Here is a 17789-nt window from a genome sequence, read left to right as displayed (position 1 = left end):
TCTGGTACTATTTTTAACAGATCCAAATAATAATAGCCATCATTTGTTGAAAATGTACTGAATGCCCAATATTTTAAATACCTTACTCTGACTTTATAGCTGAGGAAACTGAATCTCAGAGAAGTTAAATAATTGTTGTTAGATCTTCCAGACAATAAGTGATGGAATTGGCTTTTAAATAAGGACGTTCTGATCTGTTTAATATCTGTGCTTTAATATCTGTGTTAGTCTTTTTGATATCTTTGCTTTACTGGCTCTACAATAGTTTATACTCTCATTGCCCCTCATTCTTTGCATACTTCAGATCACCCTGATAACTAGTTTGTTCGGCTGTCATGCAGCACTTCTTCAGCTTTCAAAATAACCTTCCCATCACCTTAGTCTTCGGAAAATATCATCTGAATTTCTTGAATTATTTACCAAAAAAAAAAAAAACTTAAGCTAGTATTTAGTAGATGGAGCAAAGATGTGGTTGCTATTTTCTGTTTTCATATAACTTCAAGAAATAGGAAGTAATCACATTTATCTGAGAGATAGATCATGAGAGCCTAACCCAGGCATTGATGGTGAGAGTCAAGAAGAGCAGTTGCATGTAAGAGAGAAATCGGAAAATGACACACTGGGACAGTGATTCAGTGAAAGGGAGGGTGAACAGTCCCAGGGGAAGTTTAAAGTTTGGTTATTAGAAGGAAATCGGTCTCGTGATCAAATAGGGACTTCAGGAGAAGGAACAGATTTGACCAGGGAAAAGATGATTTGGAGTTTGGACATAGAGAGTTTGTAATTCTTGTGACATCTAGCCTCAAACTACATCTGGATCTATGCCCTTGACCTGTGACTAGTTTGAATTGAGATGTCCTTTAAGTGTGAAATACACACTGCATTTAGAAGAGTTAGTATGGAAAAAATGTAAAATAGTGTATTTATTAATATTCTTATATTGATTCCATGTTAACATAATAATACTTTGGATATTTTTAGTTATTGAGCTAAATAAAATATGTTTTTAAAATTAACCTGTTTCTTTTTACCAGTTTTTAAAATGTGCTAGGAAACAAAATTGTATGTGTGTCTTGGCTTATATTTCTGTTGAACAGTACTAATTTATGTAGAGATTTGTAATAGATAGAAGTATAGGGGGAAACATCTAGATTTGGAAATATCCTATTATAGAAGTGATAGTTTATAAGATTAGATAAAATGCCAGCATACAGGGTATAGAAATGAGGAAAATGACAATTATAGTATGAGAAGAGAAAGAGTAATTCAGAGGAGAAATGGAGAATCAGGACTCTAAAGTGGTACCTAGTCTGATTAGCAGAAATTTTCAGAAGGAAGTAGTTCATATCATTGGATGATAAGAAGGCCAAAGAGGAAGAAGAGGACTGAGAAAAGACCAACGAACTTGACTGATACAGAACGAATTTCAGTAGAGTACAAGAAGGATCGATTGCAAGAGATTAAGAACTTAGAGCTTAAAAAAAAGAAAAAAAAAGAACTTAGAGCTTGATGAATTAGATTCTGTATATAAGCTGTTCTTTCAGGCAAGGAGTCCACTTGTAAAGATAATGATCTCTTGTTTGGAGCAGAGTACGGGGAAATTTGAGTATGCTGTTGGCCGAATGAAAGGATCAGTAAAGTAGAAGCACTTGAAATTGTTAAGAAAGAGAAGATAATTTCTGTAGTAAGGTCCTAAGGCATTGGGTCCCAAACTTGAGTGATGTTAGAGTCACCTGGGTAACTTGTCACAGGAGCGAATTCCAGGCAACGCCTCACCTCTAAAGAAATCATATTTCCTGGAGATACGTCTCCCTGAACATGTTTTAACAATTCTTGTAGATGATTATGATGCATCCAACAGGACAAACAAGAAAATTAAGGATCCTGGTGAGGACATGAGGGAAATGACTGACCATAGCATCAGAATGCACAGAGAGCCAGTTGGGTTAGAATAAGACTGGTGGACCATGAACTGTGATTAAGGAGTTGGCTTTCATTCATAGAAGAGTGAGCTAAGTTCAGTAGGAATGAAAGACTGAGAAAGTTAAAAGCATAGTGATCAGAGAGGGAAGTTTCAGAATTGAGGACCTTGGAGGTCATGTAGATACATACAAATAGGGCTGTGTGTGTTTGATACAGAAAAAGTGTGAAAAGAACTGAGTCACACACATTATAAAACCCATCAGTTTGGTGACTCTAATACAGGACAGGAGTAAAAAAAAATTGAGACTTGGAGTTTAGGAGGAAGCACTAAAGGCTTTATTTTGGGGGCGCCAAAATCACTGGAGATGGTAACTGCAGCCATGAAGTTAAAAGACGCATGCTCCTTGGAAGAAAACCTATGACCAGCCTAGACAGCGTGTTAAAAAGCAGAGATATTACTTTACCAACAAAGTTCCATCTAGTCAAAGCTATGGTTTTTCCAGTAGTCATGTATGAATGTGAGAGTTGGACTATAAAGAAAGCTGAATGCCAAAGAATTGATGCTTTTGGACTGTGGTGTTGGAGAAGACTCTTGAGTCCTTGGACTGCAAGGAGAGCCAACCAGTCCATCCTAAAGGAGATCAGTCCTGGGTGTTCATTGGAAGGACTGATGCTAAAGCTGAAACTCCAATACTTTGGCCACCTGATGTGAAGAAATGACTCATTGGAAAAGACCCTGATGCTAGGAAAGATTGAAGGCGGGAGGAGAAGGGGACGACAGAGGATGAGATGGTTGGATGGTGTCACCACTGCGATGGACATGAGTTTGAGCAAGCTCCAGGAGTTGGTGATGGACAGGGAAGCCTGGTATGCTGCAGTCCATGGAGTCACAAAGAGTTGGACATGACTGAGCGACTGAACTGCTGAGCTGGACTAAAGGCTGAATCAGCGTAGAACCAGTGTCTTTAGAGACTTCCAGAATGGGGTGCCTCCTTGGGCTACAGTGTTCTCAGTCTTCATGACACACTCTAGCGTGTTGAAAATAGAGTGAATGCCTGACCATCACAGATATAAAATGCATAGTTTTAACTATTTGCAAGTGACTCACAGGGTTCATGACATGAGCAGTTAATAATTGTTTCCAATTATTGAAATTGAATCTCCTGCCCTAAAGTGGCTTGTAGAAACCAGTCACATAACATGTAAGTGTTGCAGTAAAGCTAGCACTTACATCTTCATTTGCCTTTGATATATGATTGTACTAATTATCAAACTATCTCAGCCTGATAGGTTTCACAGAAGAGAAAATTATTTGGTAAATTGTGGTATCAAAAGGTTTAAAAACTAATTGAGTTTAAAAAAAATTTAGCATTGCTCCTAGCATGTAATAAAAAAGGGTTAGAAATGAACTGAGTTTAAGACAAATTTTAGCATTGTTCCTAGCATGTAATAATTGCTTGGTAAGTGGTAGTTACTGGTACCAGTTCAGGAATTCAGTAAGTTTTGAAGTCAGATATTTTTTGTGTATGCCCAAGTTTAGAGAATAGTATTTATATTAAAAAGTTTGTTTTGATTCGGAATCTCCGTGTGTTATTAAACTGAATTTAGAATGTTAAATTTGAAAGTAAATTAGAGGGAGAACAAAGGTTCATTTATCGCTCATCAACTGTTTGATATACTTGAAGGGCTATATTTCATAGTGCGTGCCTGTGTGTGTGCTAAGTTGCTTCAGTCATGTCTAGCTCTTTGCGACCTCATGGAGGAGCCCACCAGGCTCCTCTGTTTATGGAATTTTTCAGGCAGGAATCTGGAGTGGGTTGCCAATTCCTTCTCCAGGGCATCTTCCCAACCTAGGAATCGAACCTGCCTTTCCTGGGTCTCCTGTATTGGCAAGAGGATTCTTTACCACTGTTCCACCTGGGATGCCCCTATATTTCATAGTAAAGCGTCTGCCTGCAATGCGGGAGACCTGGGTTCTAAAATGACAACCCACTCCAGTATTCTTGCCTGGAAAATCCCATGGATGGAGGAGCCTGGTAGGCTACAGTCCATGGGGTCTCAAAGAGTTGGACAGAGCGACTTCACTTTCACTTTCATATTATATTGCTTTGGTGAAATCACAACTTTTAATATATCTTTTAAGTATGTTTCCATACCCTGTGGTTCAGATGGTAAAGAATCTGCCTGTAGTGAGGGAGACCCAGGTTCAATCCCTGGGTCAGGAAGATCCCCTGGAGAAGGGAATGGCAACCCACTCTAGTATTCTTGCCTGGAGAATTCCATGGACAGAGAAGCCTGGCAGGCTACAGTCCATGGGATTGCAGAGAGTCAGACACGACTGAGTGACTGTCACTTCATTTCACTTCCATACCATAAATACACATACACAGAAACAAAATGAATTACATTATTTATGTTTTCTTACCGTACATGACAACTGGGTTCAGGTTTTTTTGCTGAACAGCTTTTCTCAGTCTGTTATAAACTTACATAATTGTTTTTGATTTGTAGTGAAGAGCTCAGAAAAGAAGCAAGACAATTAAAGCGGGAACTCTTAGCAGCAAAACAGAAGAAAGCAGAAAATTCCGCAAAACAAGCAGAAAAAAGAAGTGAAGGTAAGCACGGTTATCAAGCTTATATTTTCACTTGGTATTTCTTCCCTCTCTCCTTCCTGAATTGAGTGGTGGTGGTATTTATTACTTTGTTTGGCTAGTTAGTCAATAAAATTGTTTCACTTAGAACTTTTGTCTGAAAAGGAAATTCAGTCAAATGTGATCATAACTACTGTTGCTTAATAAAGAGAGTAGTTAACATCAGGCAAAACTTATGTTGTCATAGCACATATCTAGAAGTGCACAGGATAGAGTGTTGTTTTTTTTTTTAACATTGTGTACTCTTTAAAACATTTGATAAAAGTGTTTAGGCCCTGCACATGGCACTTGTATAAACATTATTCATACATCATTGAATAGTATTAAATACAAATTCCTGGTTTTTTATTTTTCTCTTATTTAAGTACAGAAAATCTAAAACATTGATAAAAATGATCAAAAGCTTATCAGAATAATACCCTGCTTTTTATACAAGTTAAATATTTCTTTATTGTACTGTGATTTTTTTTATTTTTATTAAGCTAGAACAGCTTCAGAAAAGCTATTGCACTGAAGATCTTTTAACTGTTTCAGCTATGAAACATGTAATGTTCAGTTTCCAAAATAGCAATTGGAACCCTCTAATCTGTCTTCTCTTTATAATAGTAAAATACGTTATAGATTTGGTGAACATGATCAGAAATTTAATTGTTATCTTTAATAATGTACACTAAATTTGGCTTAATAAATTTGCTTTGTGCATATATCTTGTGTATTCTCCCTTTTGGAAAGCATGAATAATTGTATCAATTGATACTAGGTTCTGTAATAGTGACTGGGGATAAAGCATAAGATGTAACATCTAACCTTAAAGAATACACATTCCAAAACCAAACAGTGGTACAGCATTTGACCATGTGATTATTATTTATTTTAAGTAGTGCAAGTTATACCACATAACCCTCTAAAGCTCAAAGTTCTTAGATGATTTGCACCATGTTCCCAATGACTATTGTAGTAAAGGCAAGATACTTGATGAAGAACTTGAAATTGCCAAAATATGTTTGAATGAAACAAATTATTAAAAAGTTAACTCACCCAAAAAAGGATAAACTTATATATGTGACTAGATCATATTGGTAAAATGTAACCCAGAATAGAAAGAAGATATATTGGCAATATTGAGATTTGAAGAAGTACAATAAGGATTCTTTAAGTTTATGTATAATTTTCCCAGGAGATTGTTTCTTATAATTAAAAAGCACTCTAAATATATGAAAGTAATTCCTTTTAACTGGGAAGATCTTCATTTTTTTATTCTTTTCTGAGCTAGTAATTGTTATTCCCACACTCCATCTCAAAGTCCATGATGTACTGTGAAGTTGGCAATGGATGGTTCTTGCTTTTGTAGTTTATGATCTCAAAGAAGTGAGAGAACTGCAGTAGGAAGTTTCTTAAATAGAGCTGTATGGTTAAGACTTATACTAGACGTAAACATTGCTGAGTTAATTTATCTGCCTTTGAAATACTTAATACAATTAGGTAAAGAAAGATTTGAGTCTTAAAACATTGATTTCTTAACACACAAAAAAAGAGTCTTCTGGAGCTTATTTCAGTCTGTTTATATGAAAGTTAACCAGATTAAAACTTTCTATGCTGTAATTAGAGAATTATATTGGTAATTTTCTCAATTTAATTTCTCTTGTATCATCTAGAAATACCTGGGTTTTCCCTAAATCTGAAAGGCAGTTAAAATTAGCTTCTCTAAAAGTGTGGTCATTTGGTTGCTGTCGTTTTTCTTTTAGTCTCAGAATGGGCCATTTATTTTTTGTATTATTTTGAAATAATTTTAGGTTTACACAGCAGTTATAAAAATCAGGAGTTTCCATATACCTTTAATGTTAAGGTCTTATATAACCATAGTACAAGGATCAAAACTAAGCAATTAATGTTAACACAGCACTATTACTAACTGCAGAACTTATTAGAATTTCATCAGTTTTCCCACTAATGTCCTTTGTCTGTTCTGTAATTCCTTCCAGAATTCCATACCACATTTAGTCATCATGTCTCCTTAGTCTCTTCTCATTTTTAACACTTCCCCCATCCTTTCTTGTCTTTCCTGACCTTGACACTTCGGAGAATCCTGATTAGATATTTTGTAGAATGTCTCAGGTTGAGTTTGTCTCCTGTTTTCTTATGATTAGACTGAGGTTACACATTTGTTGGAAAGATTGCCACATAAGTGGGGTGTCCTTCTCCATACATTGTTCCAGAAGTAACAAGATGTCGGCTTTCTTTTTATTGGTGATACTACCATGATCACCTGGTTAATGTGGTTTCTGCTTAGTTGCTACACTGTTAAGTTGCTTTTTCCCTTTGAAATTATAACTGTTGTGGGGGAAGATATTTTGCGACTACACAAATATCCTGCTTCTTTTTGAATTTCCTCCCACTAATTTCAGCCTCCATTGATGGATATTGCATACAGGCAACAGTTATTTACTGTGGTGTTCTAATGGTGACTGTTTTCTTGATTACTACTACTTTTATTACTTGGAATACTTCGTTAAGAAGAATTTACTATTTTTAATACAAATTTTGACATTAATACTAGGTGCTCATTTATCTGTAACACTAATGGTTATAAGAATCGTTTAGAATGTTATGTTTTCTTTCAAGGTATACAGGAAGGTATTGACTCACTTTCAGTTACTAGCATTGAAGTTTTTTAAGCTTTAGTGACTCTGGTTTTTTATCATAAATCCAGAGATAAAATGCATTGTGCACCTTTCAGGTTGCTTGTAAGAAGTAAATTAGGTAATGCTGCTGCTGCTGCTGCTAAGTCACTTCAGTCGTGTCCGACTCTGTGCGACCCCATAGACGGCAGCCCACCAGGCTCTGCCGTCCCTGGGATTCTCCAGGCAAGAACACTGGAGTGGGTTGCCGTTTCCTTCTCCAATGCATGAAAGTGGAAAGTGAAAGGTGAAGTCGCTCAGTCGTGTCCAACTGCTGCCCGACCCCATGGCCTGCAGCCTACCAGGCTCCCCCATCCATGGGATTTTCCAGGCAAAAGTACTGGAGGGGGTTGCCATTGCCCTCTCCGAATTAGGTAATGAGAAGACCTTTAATAAATTTACAGTGCTATATAAAAAATAATAATTTTATATTTGTAAGAGAAATATAGTTATTCATGGTTTTATTTTGTTCTCTGTCCAGACTTACAAACTTAAAATATGAATTTTAATATGGTGTTAGAATTAAAGCCTCTAATCAACATAGCTACATGTAAATATGACATAAATTAAATCTCACAATGAGCTTTCCTTAACTGTGTTTTCACAGTTGTATTTTTATAATTATATTCTTTCTTAAAAAGTATGTGTGTATGAACTACGTATTTGCATTCTTAAGTAAAGCTTCCAGTAGTAGTATTTCCTGATTTTATGAATTAATTTGGCAAGTCTAATACTTGCTGACTACTGCCACTTTTTTTTAGAATTTAATGTATTACTTCCGCATTAAAAGCACTTGGCAAGAGACCCCTAAGAACAAGAAAGCTTCTGTGTGCTGCTGTCCCTGCACTGGTTTCCCGAGCTCGGTCAGTGTGTGAATGGAGGTCTCCCACGCAGGCAGGCGCTCTAGAAGATGTGGTGCTCTCCTCAGGGCTGCTGTCATCGCAGGGAATCACCTTTGATCAGGGAGTAGTATTCCCTTAGTTTTATCATCTCTGTCGAATTTCCTGAGCTAGATCCTTAGCCAGATCTGTGTAGATAATTAGGAATTTGTATTCTAACCATGGGCTTTCCTGGTGGCTCAGATGGGAAAGAATCTACTTGCAATGGGGGGAAACCCTTTTTTGATCCCTCGGTTGAGAAGATCTCCTGGAGAAGGGAATGGCAACCCACTCCAGTATTCTTGTGTGAAGAATTCCACAGGCAGAGGAGCAGGCGGGCTACAGTCCATGGGGTCGCAGAGTCAGTCATGACTGAGTGACTAATACTTTAACTTTCCCTTTTTTCATTTTAACCAGTTTGGCTTCTAAATCTTTTCTATTACCTGAGGAAAGTACTTTGAAACCAGGATCCATCTGTTTCTCCATATAGAAAATCTAAAATGAGATTTTATATAATCTTAACAGAAGGTCTGCTTTTTTAATGTTTTACTGTATTTATTCTATATTAATTCCTTCAGTTCCACTATGACAGAAAATAAAATAATTAAAATTCATTGTTACTTTTACATTAATAAATACTTTGGACCACATACAATTAAGCAATTCTAAATACATTGCCATTTTGATATTACCTGATTGTAGTGATAGTGGCCCCTGAGTATATGCACATGTTCAGACCCATCAAACTGTGCATGTTCAAACGTGTACAGCTCATTTGCAAACTGTGCATGTTCAAACATGTACAGCTCATTTGTATGCTAGTTATGCCTCAACAAAGCTGTTCCCCGGAAAAGAATATTGATCCGTAAACCAGAAGCCTCTTAACATCTCTGTCCTAGTATGAAAGCATGTACATATAATTGAGTCAATGTATAAATCTTTTTTAACACTAGTGTAGTAAAAAAGCTTCTCTATGTAGTAAAATTGAATATGGGGCCATCCATTTTTCCCTTCAGTCTTCCCAGTAAACCTCAAGTTCTGCTCTTTCTTCTATCACAGAGATATGGTCAGGTAATAGATGTAATTATGCTTCTATGTATGAAGAAGAGCACTACATAAATATAACCTCATAATTTTTGCCATTGCTCTGCCACCTATTTAGTTTTTAAAGGCTTCAGCTAATGTGTAAAAGAAGGCTTCAGTAAATTAGAGAACTAGAATGTGACGGAATAGTAATGTGAAACTTGATTCTAAAATTCAAAACAGTTACATTTCTCAGTTGAATACAGATTCTGCAGTAGGCTCTAACATCCCAATTTAAGTAAACAAGGAATGTGGTGTTTTACTTTAGATACCAGCAGTGTCAAAAGAGATGTACTGCAGGACAGTCTGTTTACAGCCTGGGAGTCTCTTTAGTCCCACTGTAAATCATCCAGGCCTGTGCATAGGATTTTTGTAGGGGGTAATAAATTTCAAGTAAGATTGATAGTTAATTGGAGATAGAGTTGGTTTCCTGGGTTGGCTCTGTCAAGTTCTTTAATAAACTATATAATCCTTTTCATTAAATTATGCCTCTAAGTCCTTTCCAGATTTCTTTAAGTTTCATCATATCAAAACCAGTACCAAACTGAACACAGTCACATAGAAATACATGTTTGGACATATTCTCTAATCAGCTTTAGGGAGATAAGGTGTCAGATCCTCTTTTCAAAGTTCCAGGCACACAATACCTGCTGTATGACTAGTGCCAGAAATTAGAGGAGGAAGAGCAATCTGAGCTTGTAAATCAAGAAAGAATTTAAAAGCCTCTTCATGCAACACATCCCTGAGGTGCTTAGTACCTCTCAAATTGCTCTGGGCCATTTCAGGTTTCTTCAAACAGTCTTTTTAATGCTGGATTAAGTCAGATTAAGGCCCTTCACGCTTAATAGGTTGTGAAAGTATATAGTTTTTTGGTTTTTTTTTAACTACTTTTCGTCTAACATATTATGTTAAACTAGCTTAATCTTGGTTTTTATAAGAAACAGAAACCATTGTGGAATGTTAGCTCTGTGTTGTGCCTGATACTATGTATAATTAATTCCTCTCTGAGCAAACTGGTCCTGTTTGCCACAGCAGTTAACTCTCTTCAGGGAGTCTTAAGTCATCATTTTTTTCTTGGAGGCTAGAAGTATCAGACCTATTTTTCCCATAGTCTGCTCTTACTGTATTGCCACCTTTTAATGTTATTTACACAGAAAAGTGAAAGTATATTTGCCCTTGACTTATAGAAAGCCTTTCAGTCCAACCGTCAGTAATAGTCTATAGATTCTTACTTTGAGCATGGTACTAACAAATTGTTTATCTGATTTTACGTTTCAAAACAAGTTAAAGAATAATACAAGTGTGGGACAGTCCTCTTTAAAAGGGAAAATTTGATGGTGTATAAAGTATATCTCAAGGACTAGAAAATAAATAAAGGAAATAAAGGAAAACCCAGGGCAGGACTTCCCTGTGGATCTTCCTAGCCTACTATTTTATTGAACTAAAAAGAAAATAAAATTTTTTAAAGTGAGAGATAAAGATACAGCTGGGGACATCCGTTCAGGTAGCAGTAAGAGTTGATACTGAACACTACATTAGGTAAGGAAACACAGGAAGGTGGTAGTGGAATGTTATGGACATATTTACTATAGATGATATTTCACTATATTTGAAAGTATGTCAATATTCAAATTATTGATGCTCATTTTAATAACCCTGGTTCATTAAGAAAAGTTTAGATGTTGTTTATTACTGTTTAATAAGGCAGAGAATGGGCAGTGGGTCTAACTTGATTGATTGAAAAACTGTTTTTAATTATTTTATCAGCTAAAGATAAGATTTTTTTATCTGAAATAGTTAATTGTGTGGAATCCTTCATTTCCTAGAAGTCCTGGAAAAATGAAGCTTTCTTCTATAGTCAGGACAGTCTGTCAAGTGAAATCTTATTGAATGCAGTTTACTACATTTATGTACCTTTACTACATTTACGTACATTTACTACATTTATGTACATTTACATTTATGTTTATTTGTAACAGTATGTTTTTCAAAAATATACTTTTTAAAATAATAAAGACTTTTAAAAGCATATAACAAGTATAAAGATGTACATACCCTCGCAATTAGACCAAGAATTTAATCTTTTTATAAAGTGAGTAAGAGATGATTATCTTTAATTTGTGAGTCCATAGCGAACTCTATTCTTTTTTAGACAGTCCTTCTCAGACTTTTTGCTAGCCACCATGAACAAATCTTGTTGTGCTTTAAGAATTATACATTGTGGGCATATTTAATTTTATTTTCTTGAATTCTGTGCCGTCTTGCAGACCTCCTAGCAGTTACTTAGGACTCTCATCTCTTGCTACTTTTAAAAGCCAGTGTATTAGGAATACCTCTTTGCTGCCCTTCACTGTCTTAATATAGTTTTTTAATAAGCATTCTTTTTGCCTGGTGATTGATGTAATTCCAATATTGGAAATTTGACAAAAACCTTAAGCTATTTTTTTAGTAACTGCAGCCTGTCTTCCTTTTTAATATCAATGCCATTCCTAACCCATTAAATATAGGTTTATTAATTGATTCGGATAAGTATTAACCTTTGGCCATAACTGTCTCTTTTTAAAAAGAAAAAAAAGTATGTTATTTCTCCCAATTGTAAAAGTAACATATGTCCTTTGCAAAGATAGCAGAAATATAGAAAAGTATAAATGAGAAAAAGAAAGACCACTCCATAATACGTCTTCCAAAGATAGCCATGGTTAACTTTGTGATATTTATTTTTCTGTACTTTTAAATCTTCATGCCAGAAACACATGCGTATTGTTTTCCATAATCCTATTTTATCATAATCTTTTTTGTAATATATATATTTTTCAAACTTTCCAAGTGAATTGACTGTTAACTCTTAAATGGACAACTTGCTTTTAGGGACATGTCTTCCTCTTCATTCTCTCATATCTGATAGAGTAGACTTTAGAAGATGATAAAGACTGTATAAATGTAAATGAGAGATGAAAATTTCCCAATGTTTTTAATTCAGGGGTTTAGAAGATGTGAGGGACTCCATCTGCATTGCTGATGGGAATTATTTGTACCTCTCATAAGTTAAAACAAGAAGACTGACATTGCCTGGTAGCTTGCCATCTTGTCATTTCCCAAGTGGCCATTGATAAATCTGTAAGATATTTGGAGCTTGAATTGAAATAATTAAAAATTCGTCCACATTAGAAAATAAAAGAGGTGAGGGCTGTGTATGTGTGCGTGCACATATTGTTATTTTATTTTGTTTTGTTTGGGTATTTAAATTGTCTCGAAGAGGGAACTAATACCGTCATTAAAAGTTTGATTATAACCAGCAATTCCATTTGGGAATGGTGTTAACTATTCCAGACTGCTGTCAAGACCTTATTTTAAGTAAGATGTTTTTCTTTTATGTGACATTTTCTGAGGCTTTGCCAAAAATGACATCAAACATATAACTCATTTGAGTGCTGAGTTTCTTCAACATCTTGCAGCACTTAATCAAATTTGAAAAAGATATTATTTTCACAACTTTATAGTGTAAACCTGTGAATATGTTGCATTAAAACTTACTTGGGACAATTTAATCTGTGTGGTATTAGGTTGTTTTTTTTCTTTTAATGATTAATGCAATATGCTGACAGTTTTAAATGGTTCTGTTTTCAAAATTCTTCACATAAACTCCTGGCAGATTACTCAGATGCAGCTTTTGAGTAATAGTAATTTTTCATGCAAAAACCAGATAATCCATAAATTTTGTTAATAGCTACATTAAAAATTTTGAAATACCAGATAGAACAAAGAGAATAATGAAGTTCTCAGAACTAAGAAGATGTCAAAATATTAAGAATCATTAAGAATTTATTTGAAGTACAAAAGTAGTCTATATTGATTTTTTTTAATGGCTTCACCAGAGTGTAAGCTTTTTAAAAACATGCTGCAGTATGTTTAAAATGTGAAACTAGGCTAGCCATAAGCAATGCCATGACATCAGAAACTTCTATGTTGAGTATAGTCTACATCCCATAGCTCTGTGCTGTCACAGAGGTTTGGTCCTGAGAGGAACATCCAGCCCTACCCCCCCATTATATATAGGAAATCAAAAGTGTCACTCAGTCGTGTCTGACTCTGCCACCCCATGGACTCTATAGCCCACCTGGCTCCTCTGTCATGGAATTCTCCAGGTAAGAATACTGGAGGGGGTAGCCATTCCCTTCTCCAGGGGATCTTCCCGACCCAGGAATCGAAGCCAGGACTCCTGCATTACAGGCAGATTCTTTGCCATCCTAGCCACCAGGAAACCCATAGGAAACCAAAGGCCAGCCCGTTAAGGGGCCTACCCAAGCCGCACAGCCAGTAGCAGGACTGGGGCTGGGGTCCCCTGGTCTCCAGTCCAGTGCTCTTTCTACAGCTCTACTTTTCAGTTTGATCTAATCTTGAGTAGGTACAGGCTGTAACTTTTCAATTGTTATTTATTAAAACTCACCTTGGTTTTAGTGCTAATAATTGTTTCTAAGATCTTCTCAACAAACCTAGAGTCCTTTAAAGAGCACTTTATCATTAGACTTGTTGTGCTTTTTCAAAGACTAAAACATATGATTTTTGAATGAGTGACAAAAATTGTAATGTTGTAGAAAATGTTCATTTCTAACAACACAGCAGATTGAGTTCAAACTGATCTTACTGCTAAAAACAACTAGAAATGTTGGATATACTATTGAAAAAAAAAAACTTCTCGTATGCTCCTATGAGCTTTTAAAAAAAAAAAAAAAGCCCACAAGAAATACTCAAACCAGGGAATAAGTAAAGGTGTGAGGTAATAGAAGTAAGTGGGGCACCAGGTCTAGCTGAAACTCTAATGACATTTGCTAAACTGGGTGAACTGAAACATTGTTTTTTGAGGTCTTACCAAGAGAGAACATAAAACCCAAGCCCTTCCCAAGGTAGAGGCTGACTAATAAAAGACTGTCCCATGTAGTTGGGGGCCCAAACGATCTCATCCTTCATGGCAGGGAGAATTAGAAATAAACAAAATCACCTTATCCCCCATCAGAAGACTACAAGGAAAACTACCTGTCTTGAGTCATGTCACAGAGTATTTTGGGGCAAGAGCATTTACTAGGAAGTCTAGCCACAAGGCAGTCTTCCCATTAGTTTGGAGTGCCAATTGACCATGCTTGGATGGCTTCAGAATCCTCCAGCCAAGAATGTAGTTGGGAATAGTCCTGGATTCTTAGTGCCCGCATAAGTCTGATAGAAGAAAGCATAAATCTTTTTAAGAGGAACCTGCTTTCATCCCCTCTTCTTAAAATTCAAAAGAAAATAGAGTAGTTCTGAATGAAAACACAAACAGACACACACCAATCCAGGCGTCCTGTCAAAAACCTGATAGAAACAACAGAGAACGGGATCAGACTCGAACAGATTCTTAGGACTTCATTCGGACACTGAATGTTAAGTATGTGTAACGTATTTCAAGAAATGATAAACTAAGAACAAACAAATTTTGAAACAAAAAAGGTTAATTTCCTTGAAATAAAATCTATAATAGTTGACATTAAAAACTCAGGAGGTTTTTTTTTTGGTTGGTTTTTTAGCAAATTAGACACAGCTTAAAAGAACATTAGTGCACTGAAAGACAGATCTGAAAACATTATGTGAAATTCAGCCCCAAATGATAGACCTAGAAGAGAAAGAAAATTACCTAATGTCTAATCAAATTCTAGGAAGAGATCAAAAGGCAAAGGCAAGAGTTGAAGAGATGATAGCTGAAAATTCTCTAATGGAAAAGATCAATTCACAGAGTAATGAAGTTTTTTTAAAAAAATGAATAGAGAATAAATAAAAATAAAATCAGTTCTAGACACGTCAAGTTAATACTTCCTAGCATTCAACACAGAGAGACCTTAAAAGCAGCAGTAGAGAAAAGACATCTTTTTAAAAGGAAGAGCTGATTTTTCAACAGCAACAAGTGAGGACATAAGAATATAATCTTCAGCACGTTGAAGGAAAATGTTCTTCAAAACTGAGAGACTTTGCTACCTACATACCGTCATTAAAAGAAATTCTAAAGGACATACTTTAGGCAAAAGGTGAGCCCATATGGAAAATCTGTAGTGCAAAGAGAAAGGAATGTGGAAAGTAATAAATATATGAGTACATCTGAAGGAACATTGAATGAGTAAAATAACAATAATGTCTTATGTTAACAATAAAAATAAAATATATAATAACAATAGCATATAAGTTTGAGGAGCAGATAAGGAAGTTTGGAAAAGCATGCTATGGTCCCTGTATTGGTTCTGATTTGGGAAGAAAGTAAAGACCCAAATTAACTTTTAGACTTGATCACAGTAAATATGCATGTTAATATTTTTAAGAAAACTGATAAAAGGAATGGAAAAATAACTACCAAACTGGTAGAGAAAAAAGATGGATTAAGGAAAAATTGAACTGAAAAGGAAGCAAGAAAAAAGAGAAAAAGAAATGCAGTCTGGATAGGTTATTAAAAATAATGGTACAAAATAAGATAGTAGACATAAAATAAAGATATACTAGTGATTATACTGAAATAATGCAAAAAGTCAAATACTTTAAAAGATCGAGATGGTCAAACTGGGTTGAAAAAAGAAATTTAATCAGGTACTATTTACTTGAGAAACATCTTAAATATATTGTACAATCTAATTCTTAGGGCCAAAATGTATGATTAGGGATAAAGAAAGTCTCTACCTAATAACAAAAAATGTATTTTTCCAGGAAGATTTAACAATCCTAAACCTGAGTGTACCCAGTAACACAAACTCAAAATGTATGAAGCAAAAATTGGTAGACCTATAATAAGTAAATAAGTTCATCATAGTGGGAGAATTTAATACATTTTTCTCAATAACTGATTTTAAAAGCATATAGAAAAATTAATGAAACTATAGATTTGGACTACTCAGTTAACCTACTTTATATAATACACCTATAGAGAATATTGCACCCAACAGCTTCAGAATGCAGTCTTTGCCAGCATCCTTGAAGAAAATTAGAAAGGTTTCAGTTGACTGTTTTCAAACAGCCTACCTTCTCTGACAAAATGCAGTTGTTAAGAATTAATAACAACTGATTTTGAAGTGAATGATTTCCAAATATGTTGATGTGTCTATTGCTGTACTTAGAAGGAAAATCATAGCTTCAGATACTTGTACTATTTTAGGAAATTACTAAAAAATGCTTCTCATGTAAAGAAGCTTTAAAAAAAGAAAAAGAAACAGGCAAATTTAATGCAACGAAGTGGAAAAAAGGAACTAATAACAGGATCAACAAAATAGTTTTTAAAACAGGGTTACAATAATAAATTACTCCTGGCATAACTTCTTAGTCCTTTATATAACACATGGTAGATAATGAGGAAATTGATTTGATGATGTTGTGTTAGACATTTGTCATTTGGTATTTATTGGATGTCCTTCCCATCCTGAGAAAATAAGATCTGCTTACTTTGTACAAGGAGTTCCACAGGGGAAAGTTTCTATTACCAGTGTTGCTTTTATTCAATACAAAAGAAGCTGCTGTTAAAAAGAGTGAGCGAGAGAAGCAGATAGGGACACAGAAATACAGTGTTCAGTTGAAACTGGGGATTGTTTCTCTCGCGCAGGCCATCGGCGTGTAAACACTTCAGGGCTAGCAAGTGATTCAAGAGCCAAATTTCGTTTCATTTTGATTTTTCAGTGTCCGCATTGCTCACCTGTATGTCTGTTGTTCTAATGAGGGAAGAGGAGAAATCAAGGACCAGACAAAGGGCTTCATCTTAAAGTTGACCCAAAAGTGGCACCCAGCACTTTCATTCATATCATATTGTCCTGAAATCACATGGCCATACCCAGCTCTCAGAAAGCTAGAATACAGTTGGGTGGCCAAATGCCTGACTAGAACTTAATGTTAGGACTGGGGAGGTGAGGCTTGGTTCTGTCACTAAAAGGTAAAAGGAGAGAATAAATTCACAGAGAAAATCAGCAAATTCTGTTACATAATATAAACCAAAGCCTGAAGAACTAAAGAGGCAGTAATCCATTTGGTTGAAAAAACCTGACCAAGTATCTGAGCCAGATTTTGAGAGAGAACTAAGATTTCACCATAAAATGAAGGGCAATAAAGTAGAGCAATAGTTGGAAGGGTGCCCTGCCAGGCAGGAGTCATAGCTGATTCATCCCTTCCCTGTGCTTGGTACTTGACACAGTGACTCACAAAATAAAAAGTATTCAACAAATATTTGCAGAAGGAATGAATTAAATTGACTTTTCTATCTAAATGGATAATTCTATAACTTGTAAGGGGAAAGAGAAAAATAAGAATGAAGGAAACTCAGGATAATATTTTAAAAATGTTAAAATGAAGAGTACAGATGAACAAATAATAAAGTAGATAGTAAGAGCTAAGAGAGTAATATAAAACAGGATAGTGTGAAACACTGACCAGAGAGCTACTTTAAATTGAGTGGGTATCAGAAAGGACCCAGTCACAAACAAAATCCACAAACATTAATTTGAATGCATAAAAATATTTAACAGCTTTATTAAGGAATAATTTAAAGTTAATAGTTTGACTTGTTTTGACATATGTATATA

The 17789-nt window shown here is 35.3% G+C and overlaps 1 protein-coding gene across 1 annotated transcript in view; it reads left to right on the top strand.

Moving 5' to 3' along the window:
* CWC27 (CWC27 spliceosome associated cyclophilin) overlaps nucleotides 1-17789 on the top strand; it is a 255917-nt gene that overhangs the window by 145016 nt on the left and 93112 nt on the right. Inside the window, exon 11 of the mRNA XM_069556311.1 lies at nucleotides 4435-4538. Within this exon, the coding sequence (XP_069412412.1) occupies nucleotides 4435-4538 (104 nt within the window). The remainder of the gene's footprint in view (nucleotides 1-4434; nucleotides 4539-17789) is intronic.

This window comes from Ovis canadensis, chromosome 16 (genome assembly GCF_042477335.2).
Source record: "Ovis canadensis isolate MfBH-ARS-UI-01 breed Bighorn chromosome 16, ARS-UI_OviCan_v2, whole genome shotgun sequence".
In the NCBI taxonomy this organism is placed as follows: domain Eukaryota; kingdom Metazoa; phylum Chordata; class Mammalia; order Artiodactyla; family Bovidae; genus Ovis; species Ovis canadensis.
Note: the sequence above shows the minus strand (reverse complement) of the source record. Positions and strands in the feature narration are given on the sequence as shown.